Consider the following 23,895-nt stretch of genomic DNA (forward strand, 5'->3'; position numbering starts at 1 on the left):
GATGCTATAAGAATAGGTGTACAGGGGGCTTCAAAAAATATTCCTCACTAAACAGGTTTGATTCAGGCAAGGTGTGCGAGTGATAGAATGGACTCAAACATCCGATTGGTGGCCACCAAGAGGCAAATGGCATTTCTTGGATGTGTGACGAATAAATAGTTGAGGAAGGTCCTGAATTACTCTCACCGTTTGATTCTTTGATCAATGAAACATATTTTTGGGGGTGAATTCCTCTGAGCCAACCATAGATACAAAGTTAAGACAAACATTTTGTCAGGGTTTCTGGCAACCATGTTAACGATGGGAATGAAGAAAGTAGTGACGAAGAATTTGTGTAAGAGAGTTTTTAAAGAGGAGTTCTTGGAAGATCTTCATAGGGTGTTGTTGAATATAGACAAAAATTTAACTATTCCTTACCCACAACATTATTTTGTGATCAAACATGCAAGAAAGGAGGTCCCAAGGCTTCCCATGTTGGTGGTGTGGGATGAGGTGACATGGAGTGTGAGGCAAGCTATCATCAACCGTAATTTGGAGTTCCAGAAAAGAGTTATGGGCTTTACTCCAGATGGATTTTTGGTGGATGCTATGGGAGAAGATATACCAAAAAACAAAAAGTGGGTGATAGAATATAAAACTGATGACGATTTGGATGGTTTGGGTCAAGCAGATTCCAATGAAGAGGAAGCGGAAACAAAGGAGGATCCCAAGCAATGGAGACGATGGCCTGCCAGGAAAAGGCATCGAGAGAGGTAGGTCCATCGACCTCTCATGTCATCCAAGTAAAGGTGAAATTTGTAGCAAATCTTTAATCAGGATGTCACTTTGGCAATCTTTTGTATATTCCGATATTTAGCCGATAGGCTATATAGCATGGGGTTTTCGTCAAAACCTGTCTCACACTTGTATATGGTTTTCTTATGCTGGTATACAGTTTTCGGTTTTCTTCTGTTGGTATACAGTTTTAGGTTTTCCTCCACCGGTATAAATTATGTCGTCATCAATCGAATGTTACCTCACACGGGAAATACTGTTGAAAATCGCCATTCACCTTATTTTGTCACATCTTCAGCCACTCATTCACGCAGGAATTAATGTTTAACGTCACCATTCACCATCTTCTCCCATGAATTAATGTTGAACGTCACCATTCACTATCTTCTGTCACATCTTCAGCCACTCATTAAAAAATACAGTATGGTGTGAATCAGCTAATAGGTCTACTATACATCAATCATAAATGTGTAAGGCGAATATTTGATTTTGCTTGATCTTTAGAGATGTTTTGTTTTTAAGTTTTAATTAGCACGCCACCTCAATATTTTAGCCGCCTCCAATGTCTATAAATGCATTGCATATTGTATATGCATAAAATCCATCACGGCTCCAACCAATAGACCAGTTTGAAGGGTTAGTCAGAAGATTCACCAGTACGAAAAAATCCTGCAATCAAGGTCAGTCTATTGAATGCAATTCTAAAATAATAGAACTACTACTGCTCCCAGATTTTTTTAGAGATTCTTGTATTTTTTAAATCTGTATCAATTGCACAAACGTGATAAACAAAACTGTAAACTTGTTTTTGGTTTCTTCTTACATGAAGCAAATAATAGTTTTCATTTTCCTGTACATGTACACTCATTTCAATTAATTATTATGGACAATGAGGAACTTTCAATTAACTATAGACAATCAGGAAGTTAAAAAAATAACTGTGAAATTTTACATTAAATTTTGAAAGGATTCAACCTTCAACAATTTACAATAGTTACACCTTGCTTGTGGAGATAACATAGATTTCTTTTTTGTTTCCTAGTTATCTCAATATCTTAATCTTGCCTAACACCAGTCCACCTAGCCTTGCGACCTGAGCTAAGTACAATAGTTCAGGATGTGCAGTCATAGATTAAATAAACAATAGTAGCATATGTCCTTTCTGTCTAAAATAATAGAAAATATTGAGCAATAAAATATAACCTAATAAATCAATGCGTTGCTTTGTATAGAAACTTGACAAAAAATTACATGTAATAATATTCTTATGATGTGGTCATATTTTGGAAAAGTTTAATTACCTTACCAGCCTATAACATGAACAATGTTGAGCTCAAAGAAAAATGTACCCACTTTTCCTGATTGGTTGGTTCTATATATATGTTCGACTCTTGTTCAAGGTCGGTAGCTTTGAACAGTGTTGAGCTCAAAGAAAAATGTACCCACTTTTCGTGAATGGTTCTATATATGTTTGACTCTTGTTCAAGTTCGGTAGCTTTTGTGGCTATGTTCATGCATTTTGCTCCTGCCCCAGAAACCATGTCAGAAATGATGGGAAATAATATATAGAATAAAATGTCAAATGGATTTTGTTCCTTTAGTTCCTTTAGTAGGTATATATTTTTGCCAATACGCAAATGTACATTCAAGCGGGAGAAGTAGGTGATCAGCATCAATGTTTGCAATTGGCAGTATTTAAAAAATAAACAATACATTGACCGAACTACTCCAGAAGATGGGGGAGTTCCTCAATAGATTGTATCCGTACCATACCTAAACAATGATAGTGAAACAATAAAAATTAATTTCTAAGAACTGTCATTCATGTCAAAAAATGGGTTGGAAGGGATCAATGTAGGGATTCAGCACATCACTTTGGAGGTTGAAAATTTCTCTGCAGAACAGAGTTTTCGACATCAGTTTGTAGTACGTAAGAGTCTCAAATTTTAAATTAGATATCTCAAAATGGAAAAGAAAATTTTGACATTGCATGTGCAGAAACTTCTATGGAGGGTACAAAAGATTCGCTCAATAAGGATTCAAAATATATCCACAACACATATATTGACTAAATACCCTTACAAGCCCAGATACAAAATGAAATATATATTCCTCTGGTGTTCTACAGTTTTGTTTATTTTGAATGAAATATTTTTTTATTCTTATTGAACTGGTGATTTTAGGGCAAGATTTAGGAACATTGCAGAAGGATATATTAAATGCATGAGTGCTAAGAAGAATAGAAAACTTTTAAGTTTCTACTTGAATTCCACAAAAAATATCCAAACTTTCCATTGCACTTTGGAGAATAAGAATTCAATGCATTACACGCATCCATGACAGAAGAGTAAAGCACAGCTTACAGTGGGATCCATGGCTGCCATGAAGAAAACCAGTACGAACCTAATTGCAGAGAGATTTGCAATTGCTATTGCAACCATGATGCTTTTTTAAAAAACCCAACAAAAAGAGAGAACTCGTTTCTTTCTTCTATCTGAAGACTTGTGATCTGTAATCTAAGAAAGTTCCAATTAAACAAATCAGTAATTGTCATGATGTTATATTTGTTACTTTTTCCGTTCCTCGTGACCACTTGCTTAGCTGCATGCAAACATTTGTAGGGAGCAAATGAATGTACGGGACAAATGGAATGACAAGATAGTTTGCATTGGGCACATGTGTCTTATAATTATTGCCTACACTCAAAATTGTAGAATTCAAGCCTTCATAATACCCCTCATTCCCTGTTTGGTTCCCACGCATAGCCACTATAAGATTTGTTTATAATTGTAAAATTTTAATTATTTATAAATTTTAGTGTTCGAAGACCAAGTATATCTACGTTAAATGAAAGAAGAAAACCACAGGCAATAGCTGCAACAAATGAGAGATAACAAAGAAATTGAATGAAGTTGGAACTTCTATTCTTAAATTCATAGAGGAGACGTAAAGGGCCATAAGGAATAGATATTTCCATAACATAATGGGCATATATACTTAGGATGGACTGTGAATAGAATCCTGTGGCTAAATTTCGTGATGATACTGTGGCCAAGTTAACAAAATAAATTTGAAATTCCTCAAGTCTGCAGTTTATATTTGAAAGTACATTACAGGTAGTGCATTTAAGTCGCTCAATTTCTTCTTCCTGTGCCAAATGACAAGGTTGGCCCATAGATTTCTATGGCAATATTTACTTTTGTTTGCAGCAGTCTTGTTCTTACGTCTCAATTGTTTTTTAATTAATTCAGGCATGGACAATCAGGTGCTTCCAAGATGAAAAATGAATTTAAAAGTTTAAAACCCTTTGTGGCCTACATAAACTAGACTCTCATGTACTTGTAACATGCTAAATTAAGGACCTTCCCCCTCCTCCCGTGGGCTCTGGCGTGGGGGGTTTTCCCTTTACTAAGGAAACTACTACTTCTTCAGCTGCTGCTTTTGCTGGCAAAGGTGTGGATGCCCCCAGGCCTCCTCCTCTTTCTGGTGGAAGAAGTTACACTCGTGTGGCTAGGGCTTCTACTATTAGGGGGGTTCATCCCCTTCCCTGTGCCAAATCTTCCTCTGTGGCGGTTTGTGGTTAGGATGTTGTGGACAATATTGACTTCTATCAAAGTAATGTTTTGGTGTGTAGATTTTCTAGGCTTTCACCCTCTCTTCCAGACCTCCATCGTTGGGTGAGTAACTCTTGGAAACCCCTAATTGCCCATAGCATTGAGCTCTTTCCTTGTGGGAAGGGTTTTTCTATTGCATCCTTTACTTCTACCTTGGATAAAAACTTGGTTTTGGACAAAGTGTGGGCTTGGGGAGATCACTCTCTTTCTGTCAAGCCCTGAACAACCTCTTTTAATCCCCTCACTGAATCATTGTCTGTGTGTCCAATATGGGTCCGCCTTCCTAATCTCCCTCTCCATTTTTGGGAACTCTCCTGCTACGAGGCCATTGGCAACTCCATTGGTCGTTTCTTGAAGGTGGATGAGGCCACGTCTTCTATGGGGCACTCTACCTTTGCTTGCTTGTTGGTTGACATCGACATCTCCTCGCCTCTCCCCAAGGATGTTGTTCTTATGGTTGGGGATAGGCCTTGGTCTCAGTCGTTGGATTATGAGGGCATGCCCTTCCGTTGTCGAAAATGTTTCTCAACGAGGCATCTTGCTTCAAACTGTTCTCTTCCTTGCCATAAGGATGCTGCTACTTGGTGGAAAGATGCCACCATTGAACATTTGATTGTCAATGCGTTGGATACTACTTGTTCCTCTCATAAGGATGATGTTTCCTCTTGTGATGAAGAGTCTCTCACTACTACTGTCAGCAGCCTTGTTCTACTACTGTTGAGCCTGCTTCTAGTGCTGCTCTGCTTCGACAGCCTACCCTCCAACAATCTGTCGTTGTTTCTCAACTTCCTGTTGCGGTTCTACAACAACACTCTGTAGCTACTTCTAATCACAACTCTGCTGAATCACTTCCACCTAATCTCTCTCTTGGTCCTAATGATTGTATCGCCTGGACTGTGGTTCGTCGAAGGCGGAAGGGGAGGTCTTCCCCCCTTGTCCTAACCTCTCCCTCTCAAGGTTTGGGTGTCTCTTCCCCTCCTTGAGTTGGGTCTAGTTTGTTTTTTGATCTGTTTGTTGTAAAGGGGCTTGCTCCCTTGGTTTGTTTTGTCTTTTTTATAGTCTCTGACTATGTTAAGGGTCGGTGCCCTAGCTAACGCTGCTTTTTAATCTAAAACATGCTAAATTAAGGAAACACACCCTATTCTAATTTTATATTATTAATATTTATTTGCACAAACCAATTAAAACATTTTTGGATGTAACAAACATAATGTTTATATATATTTCAAAAGCAACAACAAAACTAATCAATTTGCAAAAAGATTAATTTTATATAGCAATCTATTGGTGGTGGCTTCTGAGAATTAACAGGCGCTACCATCCAAACGTTGAACCACTATTTTCCCCATAGCACCCCTTTACGTTCTCAGGCTTGATCATTTTTTCCCATAGAGGGAGTTAATATATTCAAGCCTTGTAGAAACATTCTCCAAGTCATAAAAGGCGTCATTTTCTTTCCACAAAGAATTATTTGTTGTTCACCTCCCTCATAGCTAATATTTAATTTTTGTTAGTACTCAATAGATATATTTTATAAAGTAACAATACATATTCATTTAAATCATAAATGATGACAATGATGACTGATACATACTTTAATTTTCTCCTCTTTATAGTTAAATTGGCATATAGTTTTAGAAATAGGATTTTAGATATTTTGTAAAGCAATTTGACATATAAGAATTTTTTTTTTAAATTATAATTCTTCATAGTAAAATTTGTGTTTTCTTTTTATCAATTGCACTTTCTTTTAGGTGAACTTAATGTGAAATGATATACAACTCGAAACATGACAAACACTTTATATTGATTTTTAAAATAATTAGTCAAAAAATACAACTATAATTTTATAAAATATATTTCAGGTTACAGCTACAAATATAGTAAATGAAAGGGTTATGAGAAAAAATGGGACTAGATTATATTAGAATTATGAGTGCACCTATGGTTACAATTAGAACTAGGTTACATTTAGAGTTGTGGTTAAAATTTCTATTATATTTAAGAGTAAAAAATTATTTCAGGTTAGGTAAGCATTATGATTATGATTATGATGAGGGTTATGAGAAAAAATAGGATTAATATTATATTAGAATTATAATTACAACTCTGGTCACAATTAGAACTAATTTGAATTTAGAGTTATGATTATAATTACTATTAGCGTTAAGGTTACAATAATGCATATGGTTTGGTAATTTAAACTCACACACACGTCACTTTTATTGTGCATTCACTTTCCACACTCTTTTATTTGTTTATTTTGAGTTTCCTCTATTTTCTTTTGCGCTCTAATTTAGCCTTTGTCTTTTTGGTATGCAAATATGTAAAATACAAAAACTTAGAGATTTAAGAACATAAACAAGATCTTAACCTCTTTTAATTTTATGATAGAATGTTCTTGTTATCTTATTATTTGATATTAATTTTTTTTCTTGGGATTCAAATTTGAACATATAATTGTATGAAAAGATTAAACTAAAAAAATTAAATTAAAATTTAGATAATTATCTTTGGTTTTCATTTGATATCATTTACAAGTTTAATTATCTTATCATATGTTTTAATATTCAAGGTTCCATGTTTGATTTCAATGCACCAGACATGGACAAACTTGACTGGGAAGACCATGCTGTTGTAGAAACAACAAAGTCAGTTCTTTGAAAAATACGTAACTGGATGGAATCCTCGCATTTCAACTAATAGAAACAACACAACATCAATCTTTGCCAGAAGATCCTCTCTTGCTAAATACAACTGAGATCTTCTCTAGAAATACACTCGTTGACTATGAGGGTTTGATCAATCATGTTTAAAGGCACACAAAATATACTGAAGCAACATGCCTACGCAAGCGAGGTCAACTTTTCAGCTTGTTGTTACAAAGCTCCTTGGATCGAATGTGATAGTTCTTCCTTGTCATGTGATGAATCTGGAAAGAAAACATATACCCCTGCATGGAATGATGATAGGATGAGTATGCATAGCCCAAAAATGATTTCAAAATGGAGAGCTAATATGGATTGTCAACCAATCATATCAAAAACACTCGTTCTTAAATATGTATAATAATGATATTTTTCTTTAATGTCTCAAGTAAGATTGTATGTCAATGCTTTGACTATTTCTCTTTCAAAATACATTATTTTGTGGAGAAAACACATATCAATATAAGAATCTTCACTTACAAATTATTGACCATTTGCACAATTGTATTATAACTTTCAAATACTATCCTATCGGCGTAACCCTTGCACCTCCTTAGGGTGCAAGTGCTAGTTTAGTATTTTGATAAATGTAAATATGTTATAAAGGATGTATTTTGGGTGGTGTGGTAAGTAGTTGACCTAGAGCAATGCTCGGTCAGTAGGTACATGTAAAACTTAGTTTTTGAATATATATATATATATATTAAATTTTTTTTTCTTTTATTTCTAATTAATAATATTAAAATATATTTTTAATGTATTTATCATAAAAGATTTATTTTTTAAAAATTTATATAAATTTATATATGTAAATCAAACAAACAAATTGGTGATTATGGAAATCAAATTCAATGCCTGAAAAATTGTAAATCATGTTTACACATCTAATATAAAACGTTTTAGAAAGAATTTACATGCTTAAAATAAAGCCACAAACAAAAAACTAACTGCGAAATCGAAAATTCCTCAAGTCAACCATAAAATCACTCCATTCACACAAGGAATGCTTAAATGTCATATGAGCTTTAGTTGTGGTTGTGAGGGGCTTAACTACAAAGGAAAAACAACGCTTTTATGGCGTAAAACCCACGAAAATATATGTAACAGTATCATGTGAGTTTTAGGGTCTAATTGACCGAGCACTTGCGAATACTTAATTGAGTTTGGCCCTAAAACTTGCCAATTTTGATTTAGAGTTTGTGAATACCCAATATAAAAACTCGAGAAGAAGAATTTTTTGCGAGTACTCAATGAGTATTCCATATATCTTCTTGACAATCTGATCATTTATTAGAAGACCAACAAAAATTCTGATTCAAACTAAAATTCGATAAGAGTCCTATGGCCTTTCATCTCCATATTGATTCACAAAGCAAGGATGCTCTTCAATGATGCTTCAATCCTCACCAACTTGTTAAGGCTTTTGCTTAGCTCCCAATCCCATCTTGTTAGTAGATATTCTTAGTTATATGACTGACCAAGTGTTAGCAATACTTGTCATTAGTTGTCATTGATGTCAAGCCTGGTAATCTGGATTGGTTCGGATGTGTTGCAAAACAGTGGAAGATAGGTATATATGATGTGTTGCAGAACAATGGAAAATAGGTATGTATGTTGCAGATCCCAAATGTTGTTGATGTATTGCAATCATGATTATTGCTCTAGAAATATCCATTGTCAATATAATGATACTTTTATCTTGATAAGAAAGATTTGGTGTTGGTTGTGGCAACCGTTTTTGTGCTCCAATCGTTCATGTAGTGATTTATTTCAAAAAGTGCAGTCCTTTGCATTTGGGTCTTGATGCAAATATGGCAGTACAAGTTTTGATGTGATTGTTGTTATCAATTGAGATTGCTCTGAAAGTCATGCTCTAGATGTTGTGCTCCTATAGTATATTCAGCTATGCAGTATTGAGCAAATCTTCATGCTCTGGTTTCCTCCGGGTTTTTTTATTTCTGATGATAAGTTAATGATTTGTTATTCATGTCCTTAACCTCGTAATGTTGAGTCGAATAGTGACCGTGATGCTCCGGTAGCGTGTTGTTGTGGAAAGTCAAAGATATGCTTATTCCGGGTCAGGCCGACCTTAAGAGATTATGTTAGCGTTTAGCTTCAATAATTGTAGCATGTGATTTGACCATTGAAAATATCATTTGGGAAATATTGTTAAAGCCGACTTGATGAATGCTCTTATTGTTATACTCATATATATGCATGATCATATTATGCTCGAGGTAGAGAGAGAAAAAGAGAAAAAGAGAAAAGAGTGAGAGATATGCGAAGAGTTGTATCAGACAGTTTGGGATAAAGGAATTGCGATGAGATAAGTGAAGAGTGAGGTGGTAAGCGACAGAGCAAAGAAGTTGATGATGAATGAGTAAATGAGAACGACAGATCTTGTGCGATAGTGCTTTGGAGCAAGTAGATTGTGGAGTGTTTTGCATAGTTTCTTAATCGGATCCATTGTAAATTGTTGGTGTGTTGTCTAATAAACTTAATTGAAACTGATTCCATGCATATGTAGATGCAAATTTCTTAATTCATTTCCTTTCTTTTTGGCAGTGAGCCTTTTCGACAGTGAGCCATTATGATCTGGGCAATGAGCCCTCCAACAGTGAGCCACTTTCTGTAAATCCATATAACTAATTATATTATCTTGAGAGTTAACCCCCCTCCGTGGTTTTTCCCATTTAGGTTTTCCACGTATAAAAATCTTGTCTCTCTTATGGATCCATTGCAAATTGTTTTGGGATAAAGGAATTGCGATGAGATAAGTGAAGAGTGAGGTGGTAAGCGACAGAGCAAAGAAGTTGATGATGAATGAGTAAATGAGAACGACAGATCTTGTGCGATAGTGCTTTGGAGCAAGTAGATTGTGGAGTGTTTTGCATAGTTTCTTAATCGGATCCATTGTAAATTGTTGGTGTGTTGTCTAATAAACTTAATTGAAACTGATTCCATGCATATGTAGATGCAAATTTCTTAATTCATTTCCTTTCTTTTTGGCAGTGAGCCTTTTCGACAGTGAGCCATTATAATCTGGGCAATGAGCCCTCCAACAGTGAGCCACTTTCTGTAAATCCATATAACTAATTATATTATCTTGAGAGTTAACCCCCTCCGTGGTTTTTCCCATTTAGGTTTTCCACGTATAAAAATCTTGTCTCTCTTATGGATCCATTGCAAATTGTTGGTGTGTTGTCTGAACTTAATTGAAACTGATCCCATGCATATGTAGATGCAAATTTCTCAGTTCATTTCCTTTCTTTTTGGCAGTGAGCCTTTTCGACAATGAGCCATTATAATCTGGGCAATGAGCCCTCCAACAGTGAGCCACTTTCTATAAATCCATATAACTAGTTATATTATCTTGAAAGTTAACCCCCTCCGTGGTTTTTCCCATTTAGGTTTTCCACATATAAAAATCTTGTCTCTCGTATGGATGTGTATGTTATATTTTTTGTTTCTATTGCTTATTTCACTTTGTGCTAAGAGTATATAAGATAAGTTTCAGATTGTCAGAAAGTGCTCTGTTTTTGGGGAATACTGATTCACCCCCCTCTCAGTATTTCGGACTGTTCAACACCAAGCTCATTAAGAGTTGCCTTGAAGGTTCAATATTCATAAGAGTAAGTGCTGCAATCAATGCACAGATTGTGATTAAACTCTACATTTTGCTCACTAAGATTATCATAATGACAACATTAAAATTATCACAACCATCTCGGTAATATTTATTTGTGACCTTAGGATCTTTGATGCATAATGATCCTAAGGTCACAAATAAATATTATCACAACCATCTCAGTAATATTTATTTGTGACCTTAGGATCTTTATGCATCAGAGATCCTAAGGTCACAAATAAATATTAGTATATATTTGAAAACTTGTTTGCATCTTGACAAGCTCTACACAGCTGTCCATTGGTACTTTTTTGCTTCTCATAGACTTTGAACTTTGCCATATTGTCCTCATTTGTCACTATTGTTTTAGCATTATGTGCTCACCCTTTTATACAATCTTCAGCTCACTGTGTGTCAAACCTTTTGTCACTTGCAGCTTGAAAACTGTCATCACAGTCCCTTCTAAGTGCAGTCTTTTCTCACCTTTTAAGATTCTTAGCATTGAGGCCTGAAATATGCTTATGTCAAGATCCTTGTGATTTTGTTATTCCTTGCTGTTGTTTCCACTATCATTAAACATTGTCCACTAATATATTTTGATACTATACCTTGCAAGAACTGTCTTCTTCTACTCCCTATGTTTGCATATAGTAACTATCATGAACAGCACATTAGTCTCTTGAATCAACTACCCTTTTCACTGCAACACTCTTTAGAAAAAACGGTCATGCTTAATACATCTTGAACGCTAGATAGGTGTTTATGGACATGGCAATAGTGGTCATGGTTATCCATAACAAGATAGAGATAGTTAAACCAAAGACAAGGAGGATGGAAGCCCAAAATATTCTGCAAAAATTGCTTGCTTGCTGCTGTTCATGCTTTTCGTTACCTTATGATCTTCAATCTCTGCTCATTAGCCTTAAAAAACATGGTCATGACTGCATCAATCCATTGTGTCTATCCTCCAAACTGCATTGTGACAGTCCTTCCTTTGTTTATTGGCTTCTTACATTGTTCCACCAATGTGCTTGATATAAGTGCTTCTAATTTTCAACAGTCATGAGACTATAATAAGCTAGGATCTTTGGGTTTGAAAAATTTATTAACACCATTAAAGGAATAAATAAAATCTCAAGAGAATCTGTTTATTTAGATGCTTGGAGATGAAAAACTAATATGGCAAGGTGAAAGGTAAATGACCTGACCTGTCAAAACGTGATAACAGACATAAAAGATCTAAGAAGTGTGCAAACATTGGAATGCACAAGTGTGACCTTTCTTAAGTTTCAAACAACAAAACGTTGGACTTCTTCCATGTTGGACACCAAAAGCCCCCTTCAACATGCCATGTTTTTTTCATTCTGTTTTGCAACATGGAAAAACATTCATGAACATCGAAAGCCCATAAACTCCCTTGCAACGTGGGTAACCAATTGAACAAACAGCTGCTGCTATTTTCAACACATTGTTCCATGGCTGTTGGGGACGGGGACACGGGGGGACCCGGGGACGGGGACACGGGGGGCCCAGGGACGGGCTTCAGGGACAGGGGGACTTGGGCCTGGAGGGGAAACGTGTTTCCGTGGAACACTGTTTCAACATCAAAACAATAAACCCTAACATGCCTAATGCTACCTAGGTGCTTCACAAAACCACTATCTGCTCTTCTTACACCAAGAATGAAGGTCTCTTCTTTATGCAACATAACAGCATAAGAAACTTTTAACCTCTTATATTACGTACTCTGTCTTACTTCTTCGTGATCCTGCAAACCCTAACTCCTATTGTAACATGGATTGGAAGTCTTCAAGCATTCAAAAAAAAAAACTTGACTTTTTCTAAAGAAAAGATTTCCCTCCCAAAAGGTGCATGGCATTTTGGAAAACATTGAGACTAACCTGGTGATCATAACTAAAAACAAAAACCCTCTAACATGCCTTTTACACTATTTAGTATTTCTACTAAAATAAGATCACAAGTACGATATATAGAAGCTATTCTTTAAAAAATAGTTCATAGACCAGTAAGACTTCTTCAAGTTGCTCCCAACTACTGGTATAGTCATGCAGCCATGATCCATGTTCCCAACATCATTACACACCATTTGCACATGAAGTGTCTCATCAACCTCGTAAAGGTATGATGTTAAACTTCTAGATTTTTGGATCTCCCTTTAACTATTGGACACCATTCCTCAATGAGTGTAATGTCCCCTTCTCACTAGTACTCGGACATTGATGGAGTTTGACCTATTACTTGACCCTAGTAGGCCAAGGAGTTGATAAGAGGGTCACTTGGGCATTGCTTGCGGCTTCACATTTGATTTTTATATGATTTTGGGTGAAATAATGTATTCTCGCGTGTGATGTTATTTGCACTTTACATTATAATGATATTTTAATATTATTTGAAAAGTGCAAGTAAATATTATTTTAAAAAGGGGGAATCTTCTAGAAAGTGCAATGAAATATTATTTTATTTCTTCTAGAAGGAGGCCGACCTCTTGGAGAAAAAGAATAAATAGAGGGGGAAGCCTCATTGTTAACCATCCAAAGTTTAACATCTTTGCTTGATAGCTTGTGGAGCCAAGGGTTTCTGCAGTTCATTTTCAGTCTTAGAGAACGATAACTCTCTTTGATTGGCATAACTGAAGTGGTGAAAGATCCTCCGAAGGGTTGCTTTGTGAGTGAGGGATACTTCAGTCCTTCATATTGGATTCTTATGGAGAGATGCTTCAGCTTTATGGTCTTTTGAGGCCCATTTTATATCTGCACTTTTAGGAGATGATAGGCGATCTCTTTTAGGAGCTATTGGAAGTGATTTTGAGAAGATTTGGAGAAGATTTTAGTCATATACCAGGTCTGCCATGGAGGTCAATCAGACCTACTGAACCTCATATTTTTGTTCATTCCTTATGATTGAAGAGGCAGAATATTGTGGGTAATTGCTCAATCCATTCGTCTTGCCATGGTGATCATTTCCATCATTCATTGGAGGCTGGAAACTGTTATATTTATTTTATATTGCATCTGCAAACCAAGGGAAGGAGGCGGCCTCTAGCAGGGGGCGATTTGGCATCTAGAAGGCTCAAAAAATACCAATAAATTCAGACTTCATCATTGGGCATCCCTCTTCCAAACGGCATCTCCAAATCAGGTTTTTGTGCATTATTTGTTTATGAAATAATTAGTTTTCTCAGTACTGATGTTCAAAAAATGAGAGGGCAGCCATTAGAGCACAGTTATATCTTTCTGCTTGCATCAATAAATATCATTGTGTATCTTAAGAGTCTGAATTAGAAATCAGAAAATTATAGCAGCTGTAGTGTTACTTCAGACTTCTTTTTCTGAAGCATGTATGACAACTGTTTGACATAATGTCTACTTCAGAAAATTGATTCATATTTGAGATGTTTCCTTCATGTTAGATTGTTACATGTTTATTCTACCAATTGCAATCCGAATTTGATATTTTTCAGCGTGCATGTTAATTGTTTGACAATGTCCCTTGAATGCAAAAATCCTCATTTCTTCCATATATAAGCAAGGGATATTACAATGAGGTATAGTTTCTCCAATCGATTAGCACCTGAGACTATTGAGCATCTATCTAGTCTCTTTTGCATGCTTTCCTATCTTCAAAGCATTGGATTCTTCAAAATAGAACAAGTTCGTCTTGCCTGCCCCTCAATGTGGTCAGTACTGAATACTGTCGGGCAAGCGGCAAAGCTTACACCTATTAACTGATTGCGTTCACCAGGGCCTCTTTCCCCTTCCCTTTTCTGCTCACTCATGCGCTTAGTTGCTAGAAACGCGACGGTCTCCCGTCATATCGTGTTTCAATGCGAGAAATGTGTTTCTCGTTTCTAACGGCCAATTCCAGCAGGCAAATTCATTTTTAGGTGTTTTCGACTTGTCTTCACTTTGCTTGTGAAACTTCTTGAGATCTTTAGCACTTAAATAATGTGCTCTTTCACTTAACTTCATACCAATTATATTACAAGTGCAGTAAAGTAATTGTTTACTGATTTGACAGTAAAGTAATTGTTTTTTTATGATTCAAAATTGACAAGTGGATTTTTTTGGCATGTGAAATCGCATGTTTCACGGCTTAACTTTGGATTAACCCATAGATGCATGCACTACCAATTTGGCATGCATATTATAGTTTTGCGAGCCATGTTAGTTACATTAATTATATATATACACGTTACTTATATGCAACCTTTAAATATTTTGTTTCTCGTCACGTTGTCGTTGTCGTTGCACTCCTCGTTTCTCGTTTTTGGTAACTAAGCTTGTGCTTGAATCGCTAAAAGTTTTGAGAGTCGACTAAGCATCTCAGCCATTGACAGGAATTTCGCCCGCATCCAATCCCCAATCCTTGTTCATGTTCAAAACTGAAATCAGAATGCTATAACACAGAAAAGAGAACTTGGGAAAACTTAAGAGAACAAGAACACAGCAAATTATCCTCAGAAAACCCTCACCAGAGGGTGAAAAACCCAACCACACCAAAATAGATTTTATTGAAAGCTCAACATAAGTACAAATCTGTCACACTTAGAGGACAATCATTTTCACAATGATTGATAATGCTCCAAATAGAAGCTGATTGTCAAAAAAGCACTTACAAAATAATGTACGATATGATGCCAATAGAATGAATCTGCACACCTCAAAGAACACAGTTGAACATAGGTTAAAATCCCTAAAGACCAGAATAGATACATAGTCACAACATCCTTCTCCTGAGAATTTAATCAAGAGATCATCAAAACAGAATGTAAATCACACACTATTTGATCTTCGGCATATGTATATATAGCCCACACAAAGACCTGATAGCATCCAAGAAGAATACGGAAGGTGGAAGGCCAAACAACACCGATATACTTCATGAACTGTTGAACTTCAACGGAGGAAAGGAACGATTGTCCAGCTAGACAAGGTCGATGACAGCTAAAAGGAAGTCAATACAAGAAAGATTAACCCAATACACTTTACAACTATTTAAGAGGCAAACCAAAACCAAATGTAGAGCTCGAGAATTACATAAACCGGCATCATGACATCTACTGAAGTTACCATCTTAACACTCCCTCTTAACAAAGAAAATATCATTAACAGATATTCAAGTCATGGAGTCTCTCAACATGACAAACAACTAAATTTAATCACGGATTCTCTCAACATGATAGGCATCATGGATTCACTCAACATGATGTTCACCATGGCTACTCCCATAGGTGAAATAACACAAGCTCTCTGTCACTCAACGTGATGTTGTCATGGAGTCTCTCAACATGACATCCACCATGGCTACCCCCATAAGTGGAAAGAGCTTCAAGCGCTTTCACCTCAAATTTCTCCATCACAGAGAAAAATGCATTACAAGGGATTTCACCTCAAACTTCTCTCTCATAGAGAAGAACTCATTAACATATATATATATAAAAGAAATCATTGAAGCTGAGATTCTCTCTCAGAAAGAGCAACATTCTCTACAATACCAAGGTTACCTCGAAAATAACAAAACTTCACTCTAGGAAGTGGCTTGGTAAGAATGTCTATTGTTTGCTCTTCTGTGCTAATGTATTTGAGTTCCACTGCTTTTCTTTGAACCATATCTCTCAAGTAATGATATTTTATTTCCACATGTTTGATTCTATCATGAAAAACGGGATTAATTGAAAGCTTCACACAACTTTGGTTATCACAATGAATCACTGTAGGTTCCAAAGACTGTCCAAACAATCCTGCAAGCAATTTACGAAGTCACACCGCTTCTCTAGTTGTTGTAGCAGCTACAACATATTCAGCTTCTGTTGTACTTTGGGCCACACATGATTACTTCCTACTACACCAAGGAATCATAGCTGAACCTAAGCTAAAACAACAACCAGAAGTGCTCTTACTGTCAAGTACACATCCTGCCCAGTCTGAATTAGAAAAACCTTGCAATTTCAGACATCCACAAGAAGTATATTTCAAACCATATCCCACAGTACCACGAACATATCTCAATATATGTTTAGTTGCAACAAAATGAATCTGTCAAGGCTCACCCATAAACTGACTGAGAGTGTTAACAGTATAACATATGTCAAGTCTTGTATTGACTAAATACATCAAAGATCCAATTAATTGCCTATACATAGTAGGATCAGCTAAATCTGAACTAGTTGCAAACTCATGTAACTTTTTCAGATTTGCTTCCATGGGAGTTGCCATAGACTTGCAATCTAACATACCAAATCTTTTCAAAATGTCAATGGCATATTTCCCTTAACTCAATATGACTTCATTTGGTCTTTGCCACACTTGCAAACCAAGGTAATAATGCATCAAACCAAGATCTTTCTTGCATCAAACCAAGATCTTTCTTACATCTAGCAATGAGATCATCCTTTCCAGTAAGAAATAAATCATCAACATATAGAAGCAAAATTAAAGCTTTACTATCAATTACCTTGAAATAGATATTTGAGTCTGCAACATTTTTGAGAAAACCCAAGCTTAACAAATATTGATCAATTCTTTCATACCAAGTACGAAGAGCTTGCTTAAGGCCATACAAGGCCTTTTTCAATCTGCATACATGTGATTCTTTCTTATGAATCACAAATCCGTCTGGCTGCTCAATAAAAACTCTTTCTTCAATTACACCATTCAAGAATGTTGTTTTTACATCCATCTGATGCAACTTCCACCCTTTAACAGCTGCAATAGCAATAATAGTTCTAATAGAGGTATAACGTGCTATAGGTGCAAACGTTTCTTCATAGTCTATGCCTTCTTTTTGTGAAAAACCTCTAGCTACAAATCTAGCCTTGAATTTTTCTCTACTCCCATCAGCTGCATGTTTAATTTTAAACAACCACTTAGAGGAAACAACAGATTTACCTTTGGGCCTAGGAACAATATCCCACAAATCATTTTAAACAGCCACTTTAAGGAAACAACAGATTTACCTTTGGGCCTAGGAACAATATCCCACACATCATTTTTGATAATGGATTGATACTCCTCCGTCATGGCATCTTTCCACACTTGCTGATTTGAGGCTTCTTCAAAATTAGTAGGCTCGGATGCTAAAAAATGATTCATTAAAGCTAAATATCCTGCAAACTTATGAGGCCTTTTATTCTCTCTGAATGTGCCACGAGGGGCTGCATATTTTTCAGCTTCTTACATAGTGTTTCGAGCCCACAAAGGTCTTTTCTTATTAGCAGGAATATTACTGAGACCTACAAAAGCATCTATAGAATCAATTGGATCAATAAGATCAACAGAGTCTTCTAAATCTGTATTCTCCCTCTGAATCTCAGAAGATGAATCCGGATCAGGCATATCTATATCTTGAGGAGGCTCAAAGTCTTCTCTATCAGATTTTGTTTAAGACTCTTTGGATTTCTTGCAAACTACATCTTCATCAAAAGACACATCCCTGCTGATTTCAATTTGCTTTTGACCACAAATGTAAATTCTATATGCTTTTGAAGATTCGCTATAACCAACAAAGATGCCTTTCTTTCCTGAAGGCTCTAACTTGGTTCTTTTCTCTTTTGGAACATGAAAATAGACAGGACGTCCAAAAATCCTGAGGTGACTAATGTCAGGTTTAATACCTAAAAAAGCTTCTACTGGAATTATGTTGTCTAGAATTTGATGAGGACTACGGTTCTGAATGTATATTGTTGTCCTGCAAGCTTCTGCCCATAAAAATGTTTGAAGACTTTGATCATGAATCATAGCCTTCGCTGCCTCAACAATTGTCTTGTTCTTTCTTTCAGCTACACCATTTTGTTGAGGATTATAAGGGACATAGAACTCCCTCTTAATCCCAGCTTCAACACAAAAGTTATGAAACAAACCAGAAACATATTCTCCCCCATTATCAGATCTTAGAATCTTTATCTTCTTGTTAGATAAATTTTCAACAATTGTTTTAAACTCTTTAAATCTAGACAGCACTTCATCAAATTTTTTAGACTTAAGAAAATAAATCCAACACTTACGAGAAAAGTCATCAATGAAGGTAACATAATACCAAAAACCACTGACGCAAGTAGCTAACATAGGGCCACACAAATCAGAGTGAATTAACTCTAGAATATCCTTTGCTCTATTTTCACTACTATGAAAAGTACTCTTAACATTCTTACCTAGAGCACATCCCTTCCAGACACCTTCACGGTTTTGATTCAGCTTTGGAAGACCAACAACTACCTTCTCCATTGAAGACAAAGTTCTGAAATTTAGATGACCAAATCTTTTATGCAACAACTCACTTGAGCTTGTAGAATCATGAGCTAAAGCTTGAACAGGACGAGTTGAAAGCTTGTAAAGACTATAATGACAAACACCAATCTCACATGCAGACTGAATGTTGGTGTTTTTCTTCCATGCAAGAACTTTTCCATCAACAAAAGCAACATGATAACCCTTGTTTTCTAATGCTGAAATAGAAATCAAATTCCTCTTAATACCAGGAACAAAGAGAATATCACTCAGAAGAGGAATACCAGAATCCAACTGAAAAGAAGTAGAACCAGCACCCTTCACAAAATAACATGCATCATTATCAATGATAACTTGAAGATGTGAATCTTTTTCCTTCAAGTTGGAGAGGTGTTCACGATAACCAGTGATATGGCAGGAGGCTCCACTATCAATAAGCCATGTATCACTGTCAATAAGAATATTAATGGAGAAAGCAGAAATAAATAAGAACCCTTTTGAATTTTCACTAGACTCTCTATAAGAATAATTATTTTCAACATTTGTTGCAGTTGCTTGAAGCTTGGGTCTTGAAGGACATTCTCTAGGAAAATGACCAAATTTGTCACATCTGAAGCATTGTACTCTACAGAGCTCCTTTCTTTTCTTAGATTCAAGAGCTGAATTAGAATTTCTCTCTCTATTCCTTTTGAAGTTTCCTCTCCTTCCTTTTCTTCTAGACGTATGGGCAGCAAGAACATGATCTTCTTCGTGATGAGATTTACGTCAAATTCCTCTTGCCTCTAATTTGCATTCCTCTTAAATGCAATCAGCCCTCAATCGATCAAACTTGGGTAATTCATTTCTTCCACTAATACCTTGAATGAAAGATTCCCAAGAGTGAGGAAGACCATTCATGGCCAGTATAACAAGATCTTTATCCCCAATAGATTCACCAATAGCATTGAGCTGATCCTTTAATTCAGTAATCTTGAAGGAGTTGACGTCTCAATACTAGAGCTCTACTGGTACTGTTGAATTCATACAAGATTTGAAAACACTCAAGCATTTCTTTAGCTGAATTCAACTTGGATATAACAAGCACTAGATGATCCTTAACATAATCAATTAGAATCTTTTTAGCCATGAGATTATTCTTCCTCCATTGAGCTTTCTCGGTATCATCTGAAGGTTCATCTACAACATACTTCACATAGTTAAGAAGATCATTCTCTTCTAACACAATAAGAATCCTAAATTTCCATGAAGTGAAATTGGTTGCACCATCCAATCTGTCTTCAACTTTGAATCCATTCACCATGATGAAAAACTTATAATAAACAGACTAAAGCTTCAAATAAAGGAAATTTCAAAATTAAACAATCTGATTTTGGATCTTATTTTTATACCTTCTTTGATACCATGTTCAAAACTGAAATCAGAATGCTATAACACAAAAAAGAGAACTTAAGAAAACTTAAGAGAACAAGAACACAGCAAATTATCTTGGGAAAACCCTCCACCTGAGGGTGAAAAACCCAGCCACACCAAAATAGATTTTATTGAAAGCTCAACATAAGTACAAATCTGTCACACTTAGAAGACAGTCATTTTCACAATGATTGATAATGCTCCAAATAGAAGCTGACTGCCAGAAAATCACTTACAAAATAAAGTAGAATATGATGCCGATAGAATGAATCTGCACACCTCAAAGAACACAGCTGAACATAGATTAAAATCCCTGAAGATTAGAATAGACACATAGTCACAGCATCCTTCTCCTGAGAATTTAATCAAGAGATTATCAAAACAGAACGTAAATCACACACTATTTGATCATCGGCATATGTATATATAGCCCACACAAAGACCCAATAGCATCCAAGAAGAATACGGAAGGTGGAAGGCCAAACAACACCGACATACTTCATAAACTTTTTAACTTCAACGGAGGAAAGGAACGATTGTCCAGCTAGACAAGGTCGGTCACAGCTAAAAGGAAGTCAATACAAGAAAGATTAACCCGATACAATTTACAACTATTTAAGAGGCAAACCAAAACCAAATGTAGAGCTCGAGAATTGCATAAACCGGCATCATGATATCTGCTAAAGTTACCATCTTTAACAGTTCACCCCAGGCCTTCTTTTTTATTGTTGGTGCCTCGTACAATCGTGTTGGGTGAACAACAGCCGCTTTGTCACAGTACTTATGGGCTAACGGGTCACACTTTGGCCAAGTATCCTACAGCAGAAAGAATTTAGAACAGAAGAAAAAACTAACTTCTTGTTCTTTTTATTATATTAATCGCTCGGGTTACATATTAACAATCACAACTAAAATCCCTATAAGACAGTTATCTACGTTGACAGCAAACAAGAGCTGTTCAACAGTCACATAGGTTTGGTGACAGCAAACTGCGACTGATGCTCTTTATTAACACGTACACAACACAGCTGTAATATAGTTTATGAGAAATAACCTCTAACATAAATCCCCCTTTTTGTAACAGCTCAGCCAAAAGAGACTTCAGAATAGGTATGTGCTTACTCAAATGACCGTAATCTGCTTAAAGACACGGATGCTAAAATATCTATGTAATCTGTTTGAATCCATTGAAAAAGAAAGCCAATTTAAGATTGGACCTGCTAAATCCTTAAAAAACATTCAATAGTTTCAACACCAAATGTAAAGAATAGTTTCTAATACAACTTAAATTAGGTTTAATACGTGACCATACATTTCATAAATATCCTGTTTGAATTCAGGGTAGAACCAAAAAATTCTACAATTAAAGGGAATAAATGGACTGCAGGAAAGTGTAGATTTAGTGGATAGAAGCAAAGCCCTCAGTAACATCAATAAAACATACCTTAAAAACGCTACCTGATGCATTGCAAATCACCGTTCATCTCCAAATTATCTTTGGCGAGTTGGTAAAAGTTTAGTTACTCCAACATCCGCAGTCTTGCCCTTGTATTTTTCATATAACATTTTGACATCAGGACTGCCGGATAGAAACCTTTGAGTGAAATCCCCCTCAGTTAATGCCAGAATTGTAACCCGATGGATGGTCAGGTGATGGCGAGCTCGCGATGCAATTAGATACTTAAACACCTCATACCGTGGCCTCAACCTCTTCTCTACACTAAAGCCTAAGAATTGAGGATATTTAACCAGAACATTTGGTTTTAACCCTACAATACATGTCAAGAACTCCATATTCTTCTCTATCTTACCTACAGAGCAGAAAAGGATTCGAGGGCACCTTTCCAGAATTCGTTTGATCTCATGCTCTAGGAGGCCTGTGTTTTCCAAAACCTTCAATTTATTATTCAATAATTTAACATCATAGGACGCAACCTCAGGTGCCTTCCTGAGGGCCTTCAATAGGTTAGCCTTTGACCCAAAAAACTTGATCAGTGATGAGATTTTCGGAGCAATAGTTTCATTTAATCTGCTAGTAAGAAGTCTGGGATTGTGGGAGACGATATAATTCACATCTTCATCAGCAATCCCTAGTGTTTTCAAGTATTCAATTTTAGGCTTCAAATGGTCATCGACAGAACGAATAAGAATAGTTGGACTTTTGATAATAGTTTTCCTTATCTGCTCTACAGTTAATCCACAGTCCTCGAGCATCTGAAGTACCTGATGGGCTCTGTGTAGGGATCTTCTTCTGAAGAGGCTGGGGTCTTTGCTTATCAGTAATGTGATTTGAGAGGAAGAAAAACAGCATTCCTTGAGCAAGAATTGTTTCATGGCATTATGGCGGCGCTGTCTCGATTCTTCTACTTGAGGGTTTATCTGTGACGGCTTCGGTATGGAGTCACATGATATACGCCATGAAAATTTTGACGAAATGAAGACTGTTGGTGGATATCTAACAAAGGAAAGATGGAAATCAGGTGTTGTCAAAGCCACTAGATGTACGCGAATGGAGGGGAGAAAAGATACCAGGGATGCAGGTCGAGTAAAAAGAGAAACCCTGGTATCATAAACTGAGCAACGGCAAACTAGGCAATCCATTCAGGGTGCACTAGTAGCGAATGGGCCTATTTTGTTTTTTAGGGTTTTATCGTTGCCAAGAAAAAGAGATAGCAGAGGGCCAACATTTGTTACACATAATGACGAGCAGAATATATGAATCACGTGAACGTCATAATTGGGGTGAGAGATTGAAGAGTATAATTGAACTAGCAGTTGCATGGTTTGTATGTGACCTCGAGAGGAGGAATATTTTTTTTAATTTGTTAGGGAGGGTACTCGATGCATTTGGGTTTGTTATTGTTTTTTTTTAAGGAAAGTTTGCTTGTATCATCATCTCATGTTTTCATGCCGCTGTTTATGAGCATTTTCTGCTTAAATTTAAGTAGCTAGAGTGAATCTTTCGCTATTTTAGTGGAGCAGTAGCTGCTTAAAAAATGAAAATAAGGGCAGGGCCTCATGCGTTTGCTTAGCTTATTTTGGCTAGCAACCGCTGCTCAATTTTTTTAGCATTAATTTGTGGAGCTGGTGGCCCCATGAATGAAAAATTTTGCTGCTTATAAAATAAGCAGTCATCTTAAATTGCATTATTAAAAGAAATATTTAATTCTAATTGGTCACATAATTTGTGGAGAAAAAATTGGAAACAAATAAAAAGAGGGAAATTGTTTTGGAGAGCCACATGTCAATCTTCTCAATAAGCAATTGCTGCTTATTTCCAACCCCCTTTTTTTTTCAAAGCTTATTTTTAAGTTTTAAGTAGCTGCTGCTCCACTTAAATAGGAAAAGATTCTAATTTATCCTTTTCTCTTAATTAAAAATTTGCATGGGAGCACTCTGGCTGCTTAATTTTAAGCAGAAATTGCACTTAAGCAGCCGCATGGGGACATGGGGTAAGCTTTGAAAAAAAGGGGGGGCTAGAAATAAACAATGGTTGCTTATTGGGAAAAAAGACA

General features: G+C 36.1%; 1 protein-coding gene across 5 annotated transcripts; it reads right to left on the minus strand.

The window, feature by feature from the left end:
- Positions 1–1,700: 1,700 nt before the first annotated feature.
- LOC131077097 (transcription termination factor MTEF1, chloroplastic) lies at positions 1,701–23,116 on the minus strand. 5 transcript variants are annotated; one of them, XM_058014523.1, is made up of 2 exons: positions 21,839–23,116; positions 1,701–2,299 (listed from the first exon to the last, which is right to left on the minus strand). In XM_058014523.1, the coding sequence occupies exon 1, from the start codon at positions 22,979–22,981 to the stop codon at positions 21,872–21,874; it is 1,110 nt and encodes a 369-aa protein (XP_057870506.1). In that variant the 5' UTR covers positions 22,982–23,116; the 3' UTR covers positions 1,701–2,299; positions 21,839–21,871. The 5 variants fall into 5 exon arrangements, with proteins under 5 accessions (XP_057870506.1, XP_057870503.1, XP_057870505.1 ...); XM_058014520.2 differs by having other exon boundaries at positions 21,825–23,115; XM_058014522.1 differs by lacking the exon at positions 1,701–2,299 and adding an exon at positions 2,306–2,668 and having other exon boundaries at positions 21,825–23,116.
- Between the last annotated feature and the right edge of the window lie 779 nt (positions 23,117–23,895).

Source organism: Cryptomeria japonica, chromosome 9 (genome assembly GCF_030272615.1).
Source record: "Cryptomeria japonica chromosome 9, Sugi_1.0, whole genome shotgun sequence".
NCBI lineage: Eukaryota > Viridiplantae > Streptophyta > Pinopsida > Cupressales > Cupressaceae > Cryptomeria > Cryptomeria japonica.